The following is a 17,069-nucleotide window of genomic DNA, read 5'->3' as shown; positions in this document are numbered from 1 at the left end:
CATACACATCCATGTACACACATAAACACATATATGTATATAGACACACGTTATGTACACATACCTACACACATACTATGTATGTGTATATACATAAACACATACACCCCATTCATACAAGAGCTTTTCACTAAATTAGAATATCATTGAAAAGTTCATTTTTCTCAGCTCTTTAATACAAAAAGTGAAACTCATATTATATAGATGGATAGTGTCATTACAAACAGAGTGATCTATTTCATGTGTTTATTTCTGTTAATCTTGATGATTATGGCTTACAGCCAAAGAAAACACAAAAGTCATTATCTCAGTAAATTAGAATACTTTACAACACCAGCTTGAAAGCCCCCGGAGCTTTATTCGTTTTTCACTCCCCTTCCTTCCAGAGCCATAACTTTTTTATTTTTCGGTCAATATGGCCATGTGAGGGCTTATTTTTTGGCGGGACGAGTTGTACTTTTGAAAGACACCATTGGTTTTACCATGTCATGTAACAGAAAACGGAAAAAAAAATTCCAAGTGCGATGAAATTGCAAAAAAAAGTGCAGCCCCACACTTGTTTTTTATTTGGCTTTTTTGCTATGTTCACTAAATGCTAAAACTGAGCTGCCATTATGATTCTCCAGGTCATTATAAGTTCATAGACACCAAACATGTCTAGGTTCTCTTTTAACTAAGTGGTAAAAAAAAAAAAAAAAAATTTGCACAATTTTCCAATACCGATAGCGCCTCCATTATTTATGATCTGGGGTTGGATGAGGGCTAATTTTTTTGTGCGTCGAGCAGACGTTTTTAATTATACCACATTTGTGCAGATACGTTCTTTTGATCGCCTGATATTACATTTTAATGCAATGTCGCGGCGACCAAAAAAAACGTAATTTTGGCGGTTTTGATTTTTTTATCGCTACGCCGTTAAACGATCAGGTTAATCTTTTTTTTATTCATAGATTGGGCTATTCTGAAAGCGGCGATACCAAATATGTGTAGGTTTGATTTTTTTTGTTTTTGTTTTATTGCAGCCACATATCGGCTGTTGAAAACAGCTGACATGTCGTGGCTTTGAGGTCGGCTCACCGCCGGAGCCCATCTCAAAGCGGGGAATACTGCCAGCTGACGTACTATCCCGTCAGCTGGCAGAAAGGGGTTAAAATCTGAAATGTTGGCCTACTGAAGTGTATGTTCAGTAAATGCACTCAATACTTGGTCGGGGCTCCTTTTGCATCAATTACTGCATCAATGCGGCGAGGCATGGAGGCGATCAGCCTGTGGCACTGCTGAGGGGTTATGGAAGCCCAGGTTGCTTTGATAGCAGCCTTCAGCTCATCTGCATTGTTGGGTCTGGTGTCTCTAATCCTCAATACAAGACTGAAGACGACAACCTCCATGCAAAGTTCCTTCATAAACAAGTGACAAGTGACCGAGAGGAACTGACGCTCTGATGCCGCTTTGAAGGTAAATGGCCATCTACAAATATTGAAGCGACTTAGATTTCTGTTTGGTTCATTCGCTTTGCATTTTCTTAATGGATAAAAATAAATTATTAACTCTTCTGTTTTTAAAATCATTCTTACTTTGCAGCATTTTTCCCACACCTGCCTAAAGCTACATACATATGGTACCGTGCATATGTTTCACAGTAGGTAGGTGTGGAAAATATGCTGCAGAGTAAGAATATCAAGACCCCTCCAGTTTAACCCATTCCCGCCACGGCCAATTTCCATTTTCATTTTTTTCCTCTCCTATGAGCCATCTTTTTTTTCTTTTTTGTCGACACGAAGGTTTATTTATTCTTTTGTGGTAGTTTTGTATGACACCATTCATTTTACTATAAAATATACTGAAAACAGGCTAAAAATTTCAAGTGGTGCAATTCTATCAGATTTAGGGGTTTTTATGGCGTTCATTGTGTCGCAATAAAAATGACATGGAAGCGTGGTTGATCAGGTCAGTACGATTACGGCGTTACCAAACACATACCAACATACTTTTACTTCTATTTACTGCTGACCTTTGCGAAAACAAACCCTGGTTTGTGTTACAATTTTCTAAGACCAATAACTTTTTTGTTTGCTTTTTTACACTGATGGGGCCAAGTCAGGAAGTTTATAATTTGTTTGTTTTTTTTGTGACAAGCTGTTTTGAGTCGTACCAATTTGGGTTACCGTATATATGAGTTTTATTACATTTTTTTTGGAGCGGATAGGACTGAAAAATGCCAATCTACAATCTCATATTGCTGCATTGCCAAGTAATTAGGACTTTAATTCACATGTAAATGAGGCATTAAGTGCTCTGGGGGGTGTGGCTGAGCACTTACCGAGCCTCTGCCTCCCAAGATTGTTTCGCAGCCCAGTATAGGCCTCTTTAGCTTGATTGATAGCGGAGTAACATCCAGGCAAGGAAATCAAACCGTGAGCCATTAATCAAGAAAAAGAGGCTGGTGCTGAGTGGGGAAACAATCGGGGAAGACAGTGGCTCCTTAAGTGCTCTGTCATGCCCTGAGCACTTAACGTCTCATTTGCATAGAACCTAAAAAGTTGATGTCTTGGGAATACAAGATCCTCAGTGTGACAAGTTGCCCACTTGTAGGACGTAGTTTATGAAGGTGCCATTACCTCGTCTGACTGTTCTCTGGTTTGTACGGGGGACGTCCTTCTACCCACTGTTAGTCGATGGCATGGAAAGTTCAGTCCTGAAGCCGCCAACGTCATCTAAGAGACAAAAGGAAAAAGGCAATGAGAGAATAAAATGTCTCAGACATGAACGAGATCTCCGCGATTTCACATCTACAAGTAATTGAGAAAATTCCCCCCGGTTAAAGCAGCCTGTGAAAGTCTGATACCTTCTGTGAAGACCCCTTTAAATGAAGGATACCCCAGGGACTGTTTTATTTCTCTTTGGTGTATGTTCCCATCTACATAAACGCTGCCAACCCAGCCATTACCCATGCTGAGGATGGGCAGGCTTTACCGCAGGGTAATATCAATGCCTTGTGGCGAGGAGGAAATCACAGGATGTCATATTATTTTACAGGTTGAAACAGGCAGATTATCAGTTCTGGTTACAAGCAAGAGCAGGACCTGTCAGGACTGGCCCGGTGTAGAGGCTCGCCCCCTCCGGCGGGCGCACACTGCTCCCTCTCGCTTTCCCTAATTACTCTTCAGCAGGATCAGCTCTATTAACGGGTCACGGGAACAGGGAATGAGGACGACTGCAGAGACACAAGCTCGGACACTGGTGGAACGGAAAAACCCAACCTACCACAGTTCCTTAAAATAATTCATTATCGCTACTTTCATTCCTAAATTTGCCCGTTTCCGTCAAGTTGTGAAAAATTCCATTTAGCCACTTCTCACTTTTACTTGCCATGGAAAATCGTGTGGCAACCGATAAGGCCGTGAGTCTTCGTAGCGGTTGTAGGGTTGTGGTATTCCCATCTCCAAGATCCTTTCCCAATATGTAGTAGGTGTAATAATAGTAATAATATTAGCAAATACTTCTGATAAGAAATCTAGTATAGTTCTTCTGATTCGCTATGAAGTTTTTCCCATGTGCAGGGCATTGCAGTAAACATGATTAAGACTACTAGTACCTAACTGTGACTATATGAGTGGCTGTAACCATGGAGACCTAAGCTACTGCAATGCACTGCACATGGGGTAAGCAACATAGCTAATCAGAAGAACAATACTACATACTTAATTGGAGGTATTTGCTATTATTTTTATTACACCTACTACATATTAAGATATGATCTTGGAGAAGAGAATACCCCTTTCATGACCTGCTTTGTGATGCAATGTTATGTTCCCACTAGTTGTATGTTGGAGGGATTGCCCCTGTTCACCAATGAGGCTCACAATTAGATTTATCAGTCTCCGATGCTCATTTGCTATTACAGGAAGCCCATTATCTACGAGTATATTTTAGAGCTCTTATTCGCATTCCCGAGTCCAGCGTTGCCTCACCGCCGCTGTTCCAGTCTTTGTTGATCGGCTGCAGTGAGGACGACACGTCTGCAGTGTTGCAGCCAATCTCTGAGCTCAGCAGCTAATGCTGTCTATACTGGCAGAGTCACTAAGCACAGCCATTGGCAGCATTGTGGTTGGCACGATACCAGCGCTGCAGCCGATCAACGAAGACTGGAGGAGAAAGGGATAGGCAGCACTGGAATCAGGGAATGCAAGTAAAAGCTCTGTTCGCATTTTTGGTGCCATCTAACCGAGCGTTCTTTAACAGAAGCAGGAAATACAGGGCCCTATATTCCCATACCATAAACAATGCCTTTTTTTCTGCAAGTTTCAGCACCAAAATCCTCTGATTACGCCATTTTTAATATGTTTTTTGTTTTTCTGTCTTCCTTTCTTTATGTGTTTTTGGTACAGATTTGCCGCAGCATTGTGCAATGCATTTTTTACTGCAGAAATGTTGGGATTAATCAATTAGAAATTGAAGCAAAATAATAAAAAAACGCTCAAAAAAAAAAAAAAAGATGCACATTTCGACAGTGTCTTTAGGCGCAAAATGGGCAGGAGTTTTCAGTAAAACACATCCCCTTTAAAGGGGAAGTTTGGAAGTTATAGATGGAAAAGGAAAAACAGGTTGGGGAAAAAAAAAAACACTTTTACTGAACTTGGCCTCAGTCCTTCTAAAAATCTGCTGAAAAATATCCTTCTCTTTCTTCATTTAGTGCACAGAGGCCTAATGTTGCCGGTTCGCCCCCATGGTACGAAGCTCATCAAAAGCCATTTTCCAGCAGGTAAAATAAGATTGTATTTGTGCGGAATAACTGATAAAAGGAACGGGCGTAACTCCGGGAGGTTATGAAGCCAGCATTATTCCGATTCGAAGATAATTGCTCCTGACAGCTTTACTTAAGGTTCATTTCACTGTGCTATTTTTCTCCAGCTCAGGGTTCAGCCGGTCCCCAAAGCCGCACCCCTCACACCTGTTGTGGCTCTTCATGTTACAGGCCAGTTTGGGCATGTCACTTCAAATTAGCGCTCCGCTGAGTCGATAACAGTGGCAATTACTTATCACAGGTTTAAAGGGAGGTAAAAAAAATAAGTTTCTAATTTAGCCTGAACTACAGTGTCAAGAGTAGGAAATCCAAACTTGTTAACACAGGCGGTGTGAAGAATCGTGAGAGCGGTGCAGGGCAGATCTGGGCTCAGCGACTGCCGGAATCCCATACATCCAGTGGCTGAAGGCCGAGCTTTGCTTTTTTTTAGGGGGGGCACGAATTCTGCAGGAGAGCATTTTTTGGGATGCTCTGGAGCCACTCTTTGCACGTAAAACTAAAATGTGAAGATATCAGTATATTAATTCTATCCCCACCAATCCGAAATTAAAAAAGGAAAAAAATATTTAAAATTAAAAAGAATTATGTTCTGGCCAAATCCAGAAGACTAACAAAAAAAAAAATCTGTTTCTGGAAGAGGTTCTTCCTCACTTGGACACCATGGATAAGTCTGGCATGGAATCTCTATTCCTTAAAATGAGCATTGACAGATGAACCCCTGATCTGACCGGGAATCTGGTAAGGACACTACTTAGTAATGGAGCATAAATTAAAATCTAAGGCGCGCATACACTTAGGGTTTCCAAAACTGAGGATTTCAATGTCCAACCATCTGATGTGTATTGTGTGGTCAACTCATGCAAAAAAAAAAAAAAAAAAGGGATCAGGCATATTGAATATCAATATGCCCGATCCTTGGTTTTCTGGGGGATAAGCAACCGCTACAAGCAGCAGTTCCACAGCAGCAGCTGTCAACGAAATGTTTTTGTTTTTTTCCCCCCATCAGAGCTATTCCTCCAAATCCTACCACAAACACGTAGGTTAAACTTGTACGGAGCATGTTAATTCAATGGGGAGGGAGTTAAAAAAAACATAAATTTCAGATTGATTTAAACATAAGTCAACAATTTTAAAGGGGTCTGACCGACCATCTACTTATGTACAGGGGCTTTCTAACTTTTCCAGAGATCAAAGCAAAGAACGATCGGGTTGTTGGTTTTCAACATGCCTGATCGTTTTTATTGTGCAGGAGATTAATGGAGGACCCAGGTATCTGCCAGCAGCTTACACCGCTCTGCCTATACACAATAATAATAATCTTTATTTTTATATAGCGCTAACATATTCCGCAGCGCTTTACAGTTTGCACACATTATCATCTCTCTCCCCGATGGGGCTCACAATCTACATTCCCCATCAGTATGTCTTTGGAATGTGGGAGGAAACCGGAGAACCCGGAGGAAACCCACACATTCACAAACACTCGTATAAGGGTTCACCTGACAGCTATCTGAAGTGTTCGGCCAGGCTAGGGCCTCTGTCAGAGCAAAAAGATCAGGGGGGCATAAAGGCAGTATGCCCAATCCTTCTGGAGGACCCCAGACACATAGGATAGTCACTGAGATCACGGAGTTTGGCAGACTTAGCGCTGATGTGTATGGGCAGCGCTACTCTTATCGGCCCATTCAGAACACATGCACACTCACCTTATCAGAGTGTGCATATGTGTATGGGGTGTTTAGTACGTGGAGTGTGCGGTCGGCTTTATTACCCTAAAAACGATATCAATGGCATTTATCCACTACATAAATTAGACTTCCTAATATACCAGACAGCAATTCTCCGCCCAGGAAAGGTGGCTACTGTAAATGGTGGCCACATTGCATGTGCAAATATCCATCAGCTATATGTCACATCCTGTACTGATATCCATATAAATGTTATGTAATTATCTAACCAGGAGGCTGATCTGTTCACTTCAGTTCTGTATGGAAGAACGCCAATATCTACAGTGAATACAAGCAAGGAGGATGTTTACTGACAATAACAGATGCAGAAGAATGTGTCCAGCACACACCTAGATCCACCCGGGGCTCCTCCTGGGCCGTCACTACTCATCATCCTCCAGAGGAGATGTCATCTGTCAGCTCTCCTGGTAACTGTTACTGATCCTCAGCACACCGGTTACTGACGGGTAAAGGTACATCCCGGGTCCTCTACAGCTCTACAGACAATGGTCTCTTGAAATTCTTCCATTTGTTGATTTCAACCCCTAATTGGGGGCTTCTAACAGCTGAATTCCTACTAACACCCTTCGGGCTGTGGAGTCGGGAAGCCAAACCTCCGACTCTGACTCCTCAATTTCCATGACACAGACTCCGACTCCACAGCCCTGAAAATCCCCGAATTAGAAAAATAATACACTTCAAAATACACTGACCATATAAACAAGAACCCATCACTGATCAGAAAAATGTAATGTTTGGACCTGGTGTAAATGCCGCTGTTCTCCTGAATCTGGCATTGTTTTTCTTCTGTCCCTGCGCCTCTCCGTTCCTGAGATATGGCCCGCCCTAAAACGGTTTGTAAATCTAGTCTTGCTAGACAAATGGGTGTGGCTCAAGGAGGATCACGCCCAGTTGGCTAACAAGACTAGATATACATATGAGGAGGCAACATCTAAGGAACAGAGAGGTGCAAGAAAAACAAACCCGCTGACTTGGCCAAGGTAAGAAAGGAAACCCGACCACCAATGAGCAAGACATTGAAGTGGAAACGTCAAGACTGGGCCAAGAAATATCTGAAGACAAATTGTATGGACTGATGAGATGAAAGTGACTCTTGATGGACAAGATAGATGGGATAAATAATGGGCACAGACCAGGAAGGTGGAGGTGGGTTGCGCTTAAGGATGAGCTAGTTGGACCTTTAGGGGTTGAAGATGGACTCAAAATAAGCTCCCAAACCCACTGCCAGTTTTTAGAAAACACTTTCTTCAAAAAGTGGAACAGGAAAACGTCTGCAAGTACATATTTCCCATGTGTCAAATGTGAATAAGCATGTAAATATTTGTATGTATACGCAGGTGGGGCCACAACATAAGTTCTGCACAAGGACCTCAGTGTCAGTGTCCGCCCCTGACCAGTGTCAGTGTCCGCCCCTGACCAGTGTCAGTGTCCGCCCCTGACCAGTGTCAGTGTCCGCCCCTGACCAGTGTCAGTGTCCGCCCCTGACCAGTGTCAGTGTCCGCCCCTGACCAGTGTCAGTGTCCGCCCCTGACCAGTGTCAGTGTCCGCCCCTGACCAGTGTCAGTGTCCGCCCCTGACCAGTGTCAGTGTCCGCCCCTGACCAGTGTCAGTGTCCGCCCCTGACCAGTGTCAGTGTCCGCCCCTGACCAGTGTCAGTGTCCGCCCCTGACCAGTGTCAGTGTCCGCCCCTGACCAGTGTCAGTGTCCGCCCCTGACCAGTGTCAGTGTCCGCCCCTGACCAGTGTCAGTGTCCGCCCCTGACCAGTGTCAGTGTCCGCCCCTGACCAGTGTCAGTGTCCGCCCCTGACCAGTGTCAGTGTCACATTCACATGCGCTTGAAGATTTCTGTAACAAAAAGAAATTAAAATTTGCAGAAAAATCTGCTGTATTACACAAATATTTCATCTCCTGCATAAAATATGGCTGCAACAATAGTAAGAACCAAGCAACATCATTTCCAGATGTGTCCTAGAATCAGTGCAATTTTCACTGCATAATTCCGCACCAAGCAGCCTTAAGTTCACACAGTGGGTTTTTTTTAATTGAAATTTCCAAAACGTAATTTTTGACGTGAATTAAACACAAAAGTTCTGTGATATAACATTGGAATGGAAGGGGGCACAGAAGAAAAACTGCTCCAGAATGACTGGAGCGTCGGTAAATGGTGGAGGTACTGTAACAATCCAGTGTATACAGTATCCAGTATCCAGTGATACTCCAGTGAGACACTCTTTAAAGGGTACAGGTCACAGCTGTGGGAGGAGATGAAGGCCATTTTGTTGTAGCCTGTAGTGTTTTTTGGTGGGCTTCATTTTTCCCCTGGTCATCGCTCGCATTGCTCAGCGCCTGCGATGATAGGAGTTGCCGGGGAGCGGAGGTCCTGGGTGAGGGGAGTATCTGCGGAGGCGGGGAGTGGTGATCTCCGCATGTCAGTATTACAGTGTTTGGTGGGGAAAAAAAGTGGCAAAAAACCTCATACATAAAATCTGTCCCGTCCCCCCCCAAAAAAAACTTTTTCAAGAGCAGAAAAATGCACATAAAAAAACTTTTTATGCGAATATGTTAGTTATATGTCTCAAAGTATAAAAGGGGAGGATGAGGTCAAGAGGCAATTGACCATATTATTTCATAAGAAAAAAAAAAGTGTCGCTTTCACGGTGTCTTTGGCAGCAGAGGACACAACATGCTGCTGGAGACGTGCTCGCTTGTTAAAGTAAATCCATTTGGAGAGGTTCGGCTTTGTGCTCCTCCACTAGATGCTATTAGGATTCAGGAAGCCCTGACAGAAACAATTAACAACAGAAAGCCGGAGCTTAGCGAAAATGCCGAGCACCTGCCGTCACCTACGAGAAGCATTTTTGGCACAGTTTGTTCCCCTCCTCACATTTAATGAAGCTTCCTGTAAATCATGTCTCCTGACTATGAGTAATATTCTTCTGTTGAGCCAAACAGGAGTTTCACACTCAGTGAAAAATACACAAAAATGGGAATCGGCAATGTTTGCCTTTTATAAGCTTTGTGCTGCAAAGTTGATTTCTGGCTGCAGAATGAGTAAACTGAGAATCCGTCAGCGAGCTAGATCAAATACTATTGTCCACCTTTCTTCACTAGGATATTTGGGAGGTGAACCTCAGACTGCATCTAAGATAATGAAGCAACCGTCGAAGCCATATCTGTGCCCCAGTGGAGCGAATGCATATTATATGGCCACCTTCAGCCTATAACATACTGGATATATGGCACGAGTTTTTTTTTTTACTTATGTTTCCCCAGTATATGTTGCTACTGCGATATGAGCTGTATGTGTTTATGAAGGGTTAGCAAAAACACCATTGAAAAAAGCTTATCACAAGATAAATATTCAGTGGATGAAATAAGTTTTGAGGACATCACCAATTTTATAAGTAAATATATTTCTATAGGTGCCATTTACATGAAATTCTCACGGTAAAAGCCCATCCAATCCACAAAAGTAAAGAAATCAAACCACAGATGTCCATAAATTAGGTTATGTGTAATAATGAGAAATGACACAGTGAAAAAGTATTGAACTAGCTTCCTGAAATTTATTTAATACTTCATACAAAAGCCTTTGTTGGTGATGACAACTTCAAGATACTTCCTGTAGGGATAAACTAGTCACAGGCATTGCTCAGGAGTGATTTTTTACCCATTCTTCCACAAAAACACTCTTCGCATCCTGAAGGTCCCGTGGGCTCATTCTATGAACTCTGAGCTTTAGTTCCTTCCATGATATATTGGATTTAGGTCCGGCGATTGGCTCGGCCAGTCTAGCAGTTTTATTTTCTCTCTCTGAAACCGACTGAGAGTTTCCTCGGCTGTCTGTTTGGGATCATTGTCTTGTTAAAATGTCCACTCTCCATCTTCATGATCCTGGTAGATTTTTATCAAGAATGTCTTGGTACATTTGTCGATTCATCCTTCCCTCAATTACATGAAGTTTGTCAGTGCCATATGCTGAAAAACAGCTCCACACCATGATGTTCCCACCTCCAAACTTTACTGTTGGTATGGTGTTTTTGGGGTGATAGGCAGTGCTTTTTGGCCTCCAAACATTGTGTGTATTATGGCATCCAAAGAGTTCAATTTTGGTCTCCTCTGACCAGACTATATTCTCTCAGTATTTCACAGGCTTATCTAAGGGTTGTTGTGCAAATTTTAAAAGCCATAAAACATGCTTTTTGTTCAACAAAGGAGTCTTCCGTGGTGAGCGTGCATACAGGCAATGGAGGGTGAGTGCATTACTTAGTTTTCTTTTAAACACTTTGAAACAATTGAACCTGCTGATCTCTGGTCTTTCCGTAGCTCTACACAGTTGGTCCGTGGCTCTTGGACAACTGTTCTGATAATTATTTTCGCTCCTCTGTCTGAAATCTTGCGAGAAGCACCTGGTCTTGGACGGCTTATGGGGAAATTATGTTCTTTTGACTTATGGATTATGGGTCAGAAGTGCTCACTGGAACCTTAAGCAGATTAGAAATTCTTCTGTAACCAATGCCATCAGTATGTTTTGCAACAATAAGGTTGTGAAGGTTTTGAGACAGCTCACTGGTTTTACTCATCACGAGAGGTTTCTTGTGTGGCACCTTGGTAATGAGACCTTTTTATAGGCCACCTGCTGAACCAGGTGATATTTTTCACTAAGTGGCAGGATTGGATTCTTGTTACTGAAAGATTTCAGCTGATATCAGGACTTTCCAGGGCTTTTTGCACCTCTATTCCTTCACGTGTTCAATACTTTTTCTCTGTGTTATTTCTTATTATTGCACATAACCTAATTTATGGACCTCTATGGTTTGATCTCTTTGCTTGTGTGGATTAGATGGGTTGTTGTCGATATCTGATGACAGTTTCATGTCAATAGAACCTTTAGAAATATATTTACTTAGAAAACTGATGATGTGTTCAATACTTATTTCACCTACTATGTGTACAATATAAATATATATATTTTTTTTTAATTTTACAACAGGAGTCAACGTTGCATCTACAATTTCCATTTTCTACATACACACTTTTCAGGTCTGGCCATGATAAAAATAAATAAAATAAATAAATTATAATAAAATAAAAAAATAATACTAAAAATAATAAAAAAGTGAAACCTTCTTCACAAGTAGAGTTTTTTTCATGCAGAAAAATAGCCACATTTTACAGTAACAAAAAAAACATCGCCACCATGATTTTTTTTATTTTCTTTGCATCTTTTTGAGCTGCAATGCCATAATAAATAATAATAATAAAAAAAAGCAGCACTCCAATTCAACGTTATGCATTCAATTTAATGCATAAAAAAGCAAGTAATGTTAGTAGCGTTTTTCCTTGTGGGTAAATACAAAGGCTGCAAAAAAGCACTGAAAACAGACAAAGTAATTTATAACTTTATACAGGGATGGTGACTATGGAGCAAAAAAAAAAAAAGGATGAAAAAAAAAATAGCAACTCGGCCGATGTGACGCTGATCCTTATCCACTAGGATAGAAATAGTTAAGTCAGAAGTGGTTACCATTTTCTGCATTACTGGAACTATAAAAGGACACTCTACACGAGCTGCCGCTGAATGTCACCTGAAAAGCAATCACAAAAGGGCTCTGTCTCGGCTTATCTTCGGGCTCTGTCACTACGGCAACCAGCCGATGAAACGCAGCCCGGATCCGCGCATTGGCGGATCCCGCAGAAGCCGGGGCTAAGGCGGCATGTGAAGCCTGGCAGAGATTGACTGCATTAATACATTAGCAAATACTGTGAAACACTGGATAAATGTCAGCAATTATGGCGAGAAGCGTCTAATAACGTTATCCATTGCCTGTCAAACCCCCGCGAGGTTTGATGTACGCCTGCCACTCACAGCCCCTCTGTCATTTTATCTCTTTCGGACGCCCCCGGTTTGCAGCTTTCGGGATTTTGTACTTTGAAAAGTAATAAAGTCGGAGGCTGCTCATTCTGCGCTGATCGCAACGGTCAACAAAAGCGACAGGACGAGGAGAGGTCGGCACTTCCCACGCTTGTGTCAACAGCCGAGACTTGGCTACTGACTGACGGGGAGGGGGGGCTAGGGGCAGCGATGGAGATTCGTAAACCGCTCACCCCACCCTACGAGGGCCCCCCACATTGCCGGCACGGCCGTACACCATATCCTTGCATAGGAGCCCACCGTGCTATCCTGCAGGGTGCGCAACTCCAACACTCTCCATATAGACGACCAATCATTGTGAATGGGGTCCCATAAATCGGATGCCCAAAAATCAATAGGGTTTTCCAGGTACAGAATAAAAGGAGGAGCTAAAAGGACTGTTCCCAAAATCACATGATTAGAGAGAACTCTTAGATTCTGGGAGTCCGACCACTAGGACCCTCAGCGACCCCGAGATCGGGGCTTTGCAACACAGTTGTAAATGAAGCAGAGGTCCGCAGGCTTGGCCTACGCTCCATTAGTTGTCAATAGGATTGCTGGAAATAGAGGAGGACAGTGTTCCGACTTTCTCTGGCCGTCCCAAAAACAACAAATGGAGGGGAAGCCTCACAAATGTATCTCTCAATCATTCAACGCAGGGCTTCAGAGCCCCCCCATTCTTGGGGTATGCAGAGTTCCAATCTTGAGACCATGTGAAGCGCCAACAGTCGCACCCCCAGTGATCAGTAAGTTTTCCCAATGTTAGGGTAGGGTCAAAAGAGCATAAATTCTCTCATCCGAGAGTCTGATCAGAGTGTGAGTATAGTGGAATCTGATTCTTTCAAATGAGAAGATGGAGAAAAAAAAGTCTCCATCTTATCCATTGTGTCAGTCAGTGGAAATCGGCCAGCACTCGGATGTCATCCGAGTGCAGTCCGATGATTTCCACGCACTCATTGACTTGCATGGCTGAGTGCCATACGAATATTGAATCAATCTCGGCCATGTGCACAGCCCCACAGAATAACATTGGTCCGGATGCGATTCAATGTTTTGTCGGATCACCTAAGGCGGCCTCGCACAAACTCTTGTGGATAGGAAACGACTTGTGATTTTGGGAATAAATCTTTAAATGAGCCCAAATTAATCAGTAATGCAATTTGCCAGTATTTATTTTTTTTTAAACTGCGCAACCCCTTTAGTGACAGATTTTAAGGACGCAGTCAGAAGGATGTACAAATCGGACCGTGATCAGAACGTAGTGCACGGACTGGCTCCTGACCCGAGCACGACAGCTGCAAAGAAACACAAAACTATTCCGCTCGGGTCAGGAGAGCCGCCGGCCAGTCCGAGCACTATGTTCTGATCACGGTCCGATTTATACAGCCGTCTGACTGCGCCCTTAGATTACCCTATTAATGACTTAAAAGGGGTTGTATGGGATTAGAAAAACATAGTAAAATCAAAAAATGTGAACTCATGCCACAGTTATGATCTGGTGGAACCACCAAAATTTCCAAATGTTTCATAAAATAAAAAGGGATGGTATGGAATAAAGCCTTACAACGCCCCCAGTCCGGATGACAGGCGTGGATTATGACTTTGCGATTGAAAGAAATACATTTAGAAAGTCTACAACACGATTTAGCCAATCTGGATAATTAGCTACAATAACACTGGCCGTCGTCGGATTCTGGAAAATAATAATTGGAGGAGTGGAGCCAAGTCCCTGTGCCGAGGCCTAGTTGGTTACAAAAAGTGATAAATCTGCGGGGATTAAAACAAAGATCTCCTTTAATTAGACTCGGCGTATCAATTCACAGTGTTAAAATTATTCCTTCACTAAATAAACCAAAAAGTGCCCTTGTTAATGTGCAAAATGAGATTTCTGGGGGTTTGTCCTCTGTGTGAATCTCAGCTTCACTGTCACAGCTTGAAGATACTCTGTAGACGCAGCCCACCCCTCCCGTCCGCTCCCCCGCGAGGAGACGTGCTACTGACAAGTCGTGCAGAGCAGCAGATTTCGCAGGAGATGGGAAGCGAGGCCGTCAGGTCCGCCGGGAAACGCAGTCACAGTTATTTTTTAAATGATTTATAACAATATATGAATTATTTATGGTTTATTACATACCGTCAGACCCAAAGAGCGGTATGGTGTGAACGTACAGAAGAGGATATGGCGCTGTACAGCACGATAGGTACCGTACATACAGTAGCTACGATGGGACAAAAACTGAAAATGATAAATATATGTTAAAAACTAAGAGCGACTATCTCTCCAAGGGTTAATATTTTGTGAATTTCCAATAAATGTGAGCTGAGCCCCGAATCTACCTAGAGAATCGCACCGCGTCGTGCGGAAATGGTCGCGCTTGGTCATTTTAGAAACTCCCAATAAATGAAAAGCAATGCTCGTCCCCCTCTCCACTAACAAGGGGTCTACCTCCTATTCCCCATACAGAGCCTTTGTTATATTTACAGAAAACCCCCATTTAACCCCTTATTGACCAGACCTGAATAGGCATGAATGACCAATAATTTTCAATGTTTATTTTGCTTCTCTACATTTTAGCAGCCATAACTTTTTTTTCTATTTTTGCACTGACGAGTGTGATCATCACTTTCAGGACTCCATGTTCTTCTTTACACTGAAGATAGTTATTACTGACATTGATTGTATCTTTGGGGTCGTTGTCCGGCTGCAAAATAAATTTGCCCCAAGTCAGACGCCTCCTTGATGGTATTGCATTATGGATACGTTTGTGCCTGTATTTCTCAGCACTCAGAATCCTGACCACATTCCCAACTCCATTTGCTGCAATCCAGCTCAAAACTTGCCAGCACCGGCTTCCACTATTCTACACCCCAGTACCTATGTTTAAAGACATAGTTGAGTCACTTTCCCTTGAAATCATACCGGAGGTATGGTTTTATTAGCCGTAATACAGCCATGAAGACCGATTTGGCCCAGACTTCTCCCAACAGTAGATTGGTGTAGCCGAGTCCCGCTGGTTGCTGCCAGTTCTGAACTGATGACACTGCTGGACATCTTCCAAGGAAATGATGGGTCATTCCTCTGTTGCACCAAGTTTCCTTCGCCAACCACTACGTCTACTGTTCTCAACGTTCCCCATTACTGGTGTATCTTCAAAAGAGCTTGAGCAGCACATCTTGAACCCCCAGTCTTCTCTGAAAGATTTGCTTAGTAGAGATCTTGCTGATGCAGTATAACCACCTTGTGTCTTGTTGCTGTGATCGGTCTGGCCATTGTAAATAACTTTTGATGGTCTTCCACAACCTCACCTTTGCAGCAGAGTTTAACTGTTCCTCACCCAATCTTACACGTCCTAGACATGTTTCTGTTTCAGTTAATGACACCGTTTGGTAGACTCAGTTAGGCTACGTTCACATTTGCGGCTTTGGACGCAGCGGTGTCGCCGCAAAACAACGCACGCGTCATGCTTCCCTATCTTTAACATTGGGGACGCATGTGCGTTCGTTTTCATGCGTTTCGGTGCGTTTTGCGACGCATGCGTCCTTTCGACGCACCTGGCAGTGCGTTGCAAACGCAACATGTTGCATTTTTTTCTGAGTCCAAAATTTTTAAAAAACGCTTGCGTCGCACTTGCGTTGTATTTGCGTCGTCGAAGCTTCAAAACCTCCATTGAAGTGTATTGGCAACGCAGAAGACGCAAGTACTTGCGTTGTTGTGCGTTGTAGGACGCATGCGTTCAATACTTTAAAAAAAAAAATGAAAAGACCGTATATAGTAAAAAAGGGTTGAACGCATGCGTCAAAAATGCATGCGTTCTACTTGCGTCTTTCGTGCGTCGTGCGTTGCGTCCACGACGCTGCGTCCAAAGCCGCAAATGTGAACGTAGCCTTACTTATACACCTTTCTTTACTCCTTTTAATCCTACAAAATTCCTGCTTTGTGCAAGTCCACCTAGAAGAATTGATGCGGTTTGGAATGCAAACTGTGCTCACACCAAATATTAGTTTTATTCAGATTTCTTGTTTCTTCACTTTTGCATTTGATGATAAAAATAAACTATTAACACCTCTATTTCCGGAAGCATTCTTAGGCCAAGTAAACACGTTGCATTTTTTTTATGCGTTTTTTTCCACACGCAAAACCTGCTCTCTAGGCAGTAAGAAACTTGCTTTGAATTAGCTGGTTTTGCTTAGTTTTTGTTGTGTTATTTTTTTTTCATGGGACAGTTGTTTCTAGTGCATGCTGATAAAGTTTAGTGGATAAAAAAAAATATGTTTCTACTTCATCAGGTTTTGTCACCAAAAACGCAGCAAAAACTGATACCTGCATGTTTTTTTCAGCGTTTTTTTTGCACGACCAATTGCTTTGAATGGGTGAAAAAAAAAACTAAAAAAAAACGCTGAAAGTGATATGCTGCATTTTGCAAAAACCAAGGTATTGCACAAAACACCGAGGACAAAAAACAAAAGCTGTGTGCGTGAGATTTCTGAAATCTCAAACTTTGCTGGTACAGTATAACGCAGCTGAAAATTGGCATTAAAAACGCAGAAAAAAATGCAATGTGTGAACACAGCCTTACTTTGCAGCATTGTTTCCCCAGTACTGAAT

At 42.6% G+C, this 17,069-nt stretch overlaps 1 protein-coding gene across 1 annotated transcript in view; it reads right to left on the bottom strand.

Annotated features, from left to right (window-relative positions):
* FAF1 (Fas associated factor 1) overlaps positions 1-17,069 on the bottom strand; it is a 210,132-nt gene that overhangs the window by 93,839 nt on the left and 99,224 nt on the right. Inside the window, exon 9 of the mRNA XM_069737931.1 lies at positions 2,619-2,714. Within this exon, the coding sequence (XP_069594032.1) occupies positions 2,619-2,714 (96 nt within the window). The remainder of the gene's footprint in view (positions 1-2,618; positions 2,715-17,069) is intronic.

Source organism: Ranitomeya imitator, chromosome 8 (genome assembly GCF_032444005.1).
Source record: "Ranitomeya imitator isolate aRanImi1 chromosome 8, aRanImi1.pri, whole genome shotgun sequence".
NCBI lineage: Eukaryota > Metazoa > Chordata > Amphibia > Anura > Dendrobatidae > Ranitomeya > Ranitomeya imitator.
Note: the sequence above shows the minus strand (reverse complement) of the source record. Positions and strands in the feature narration are given on the sequence as shown.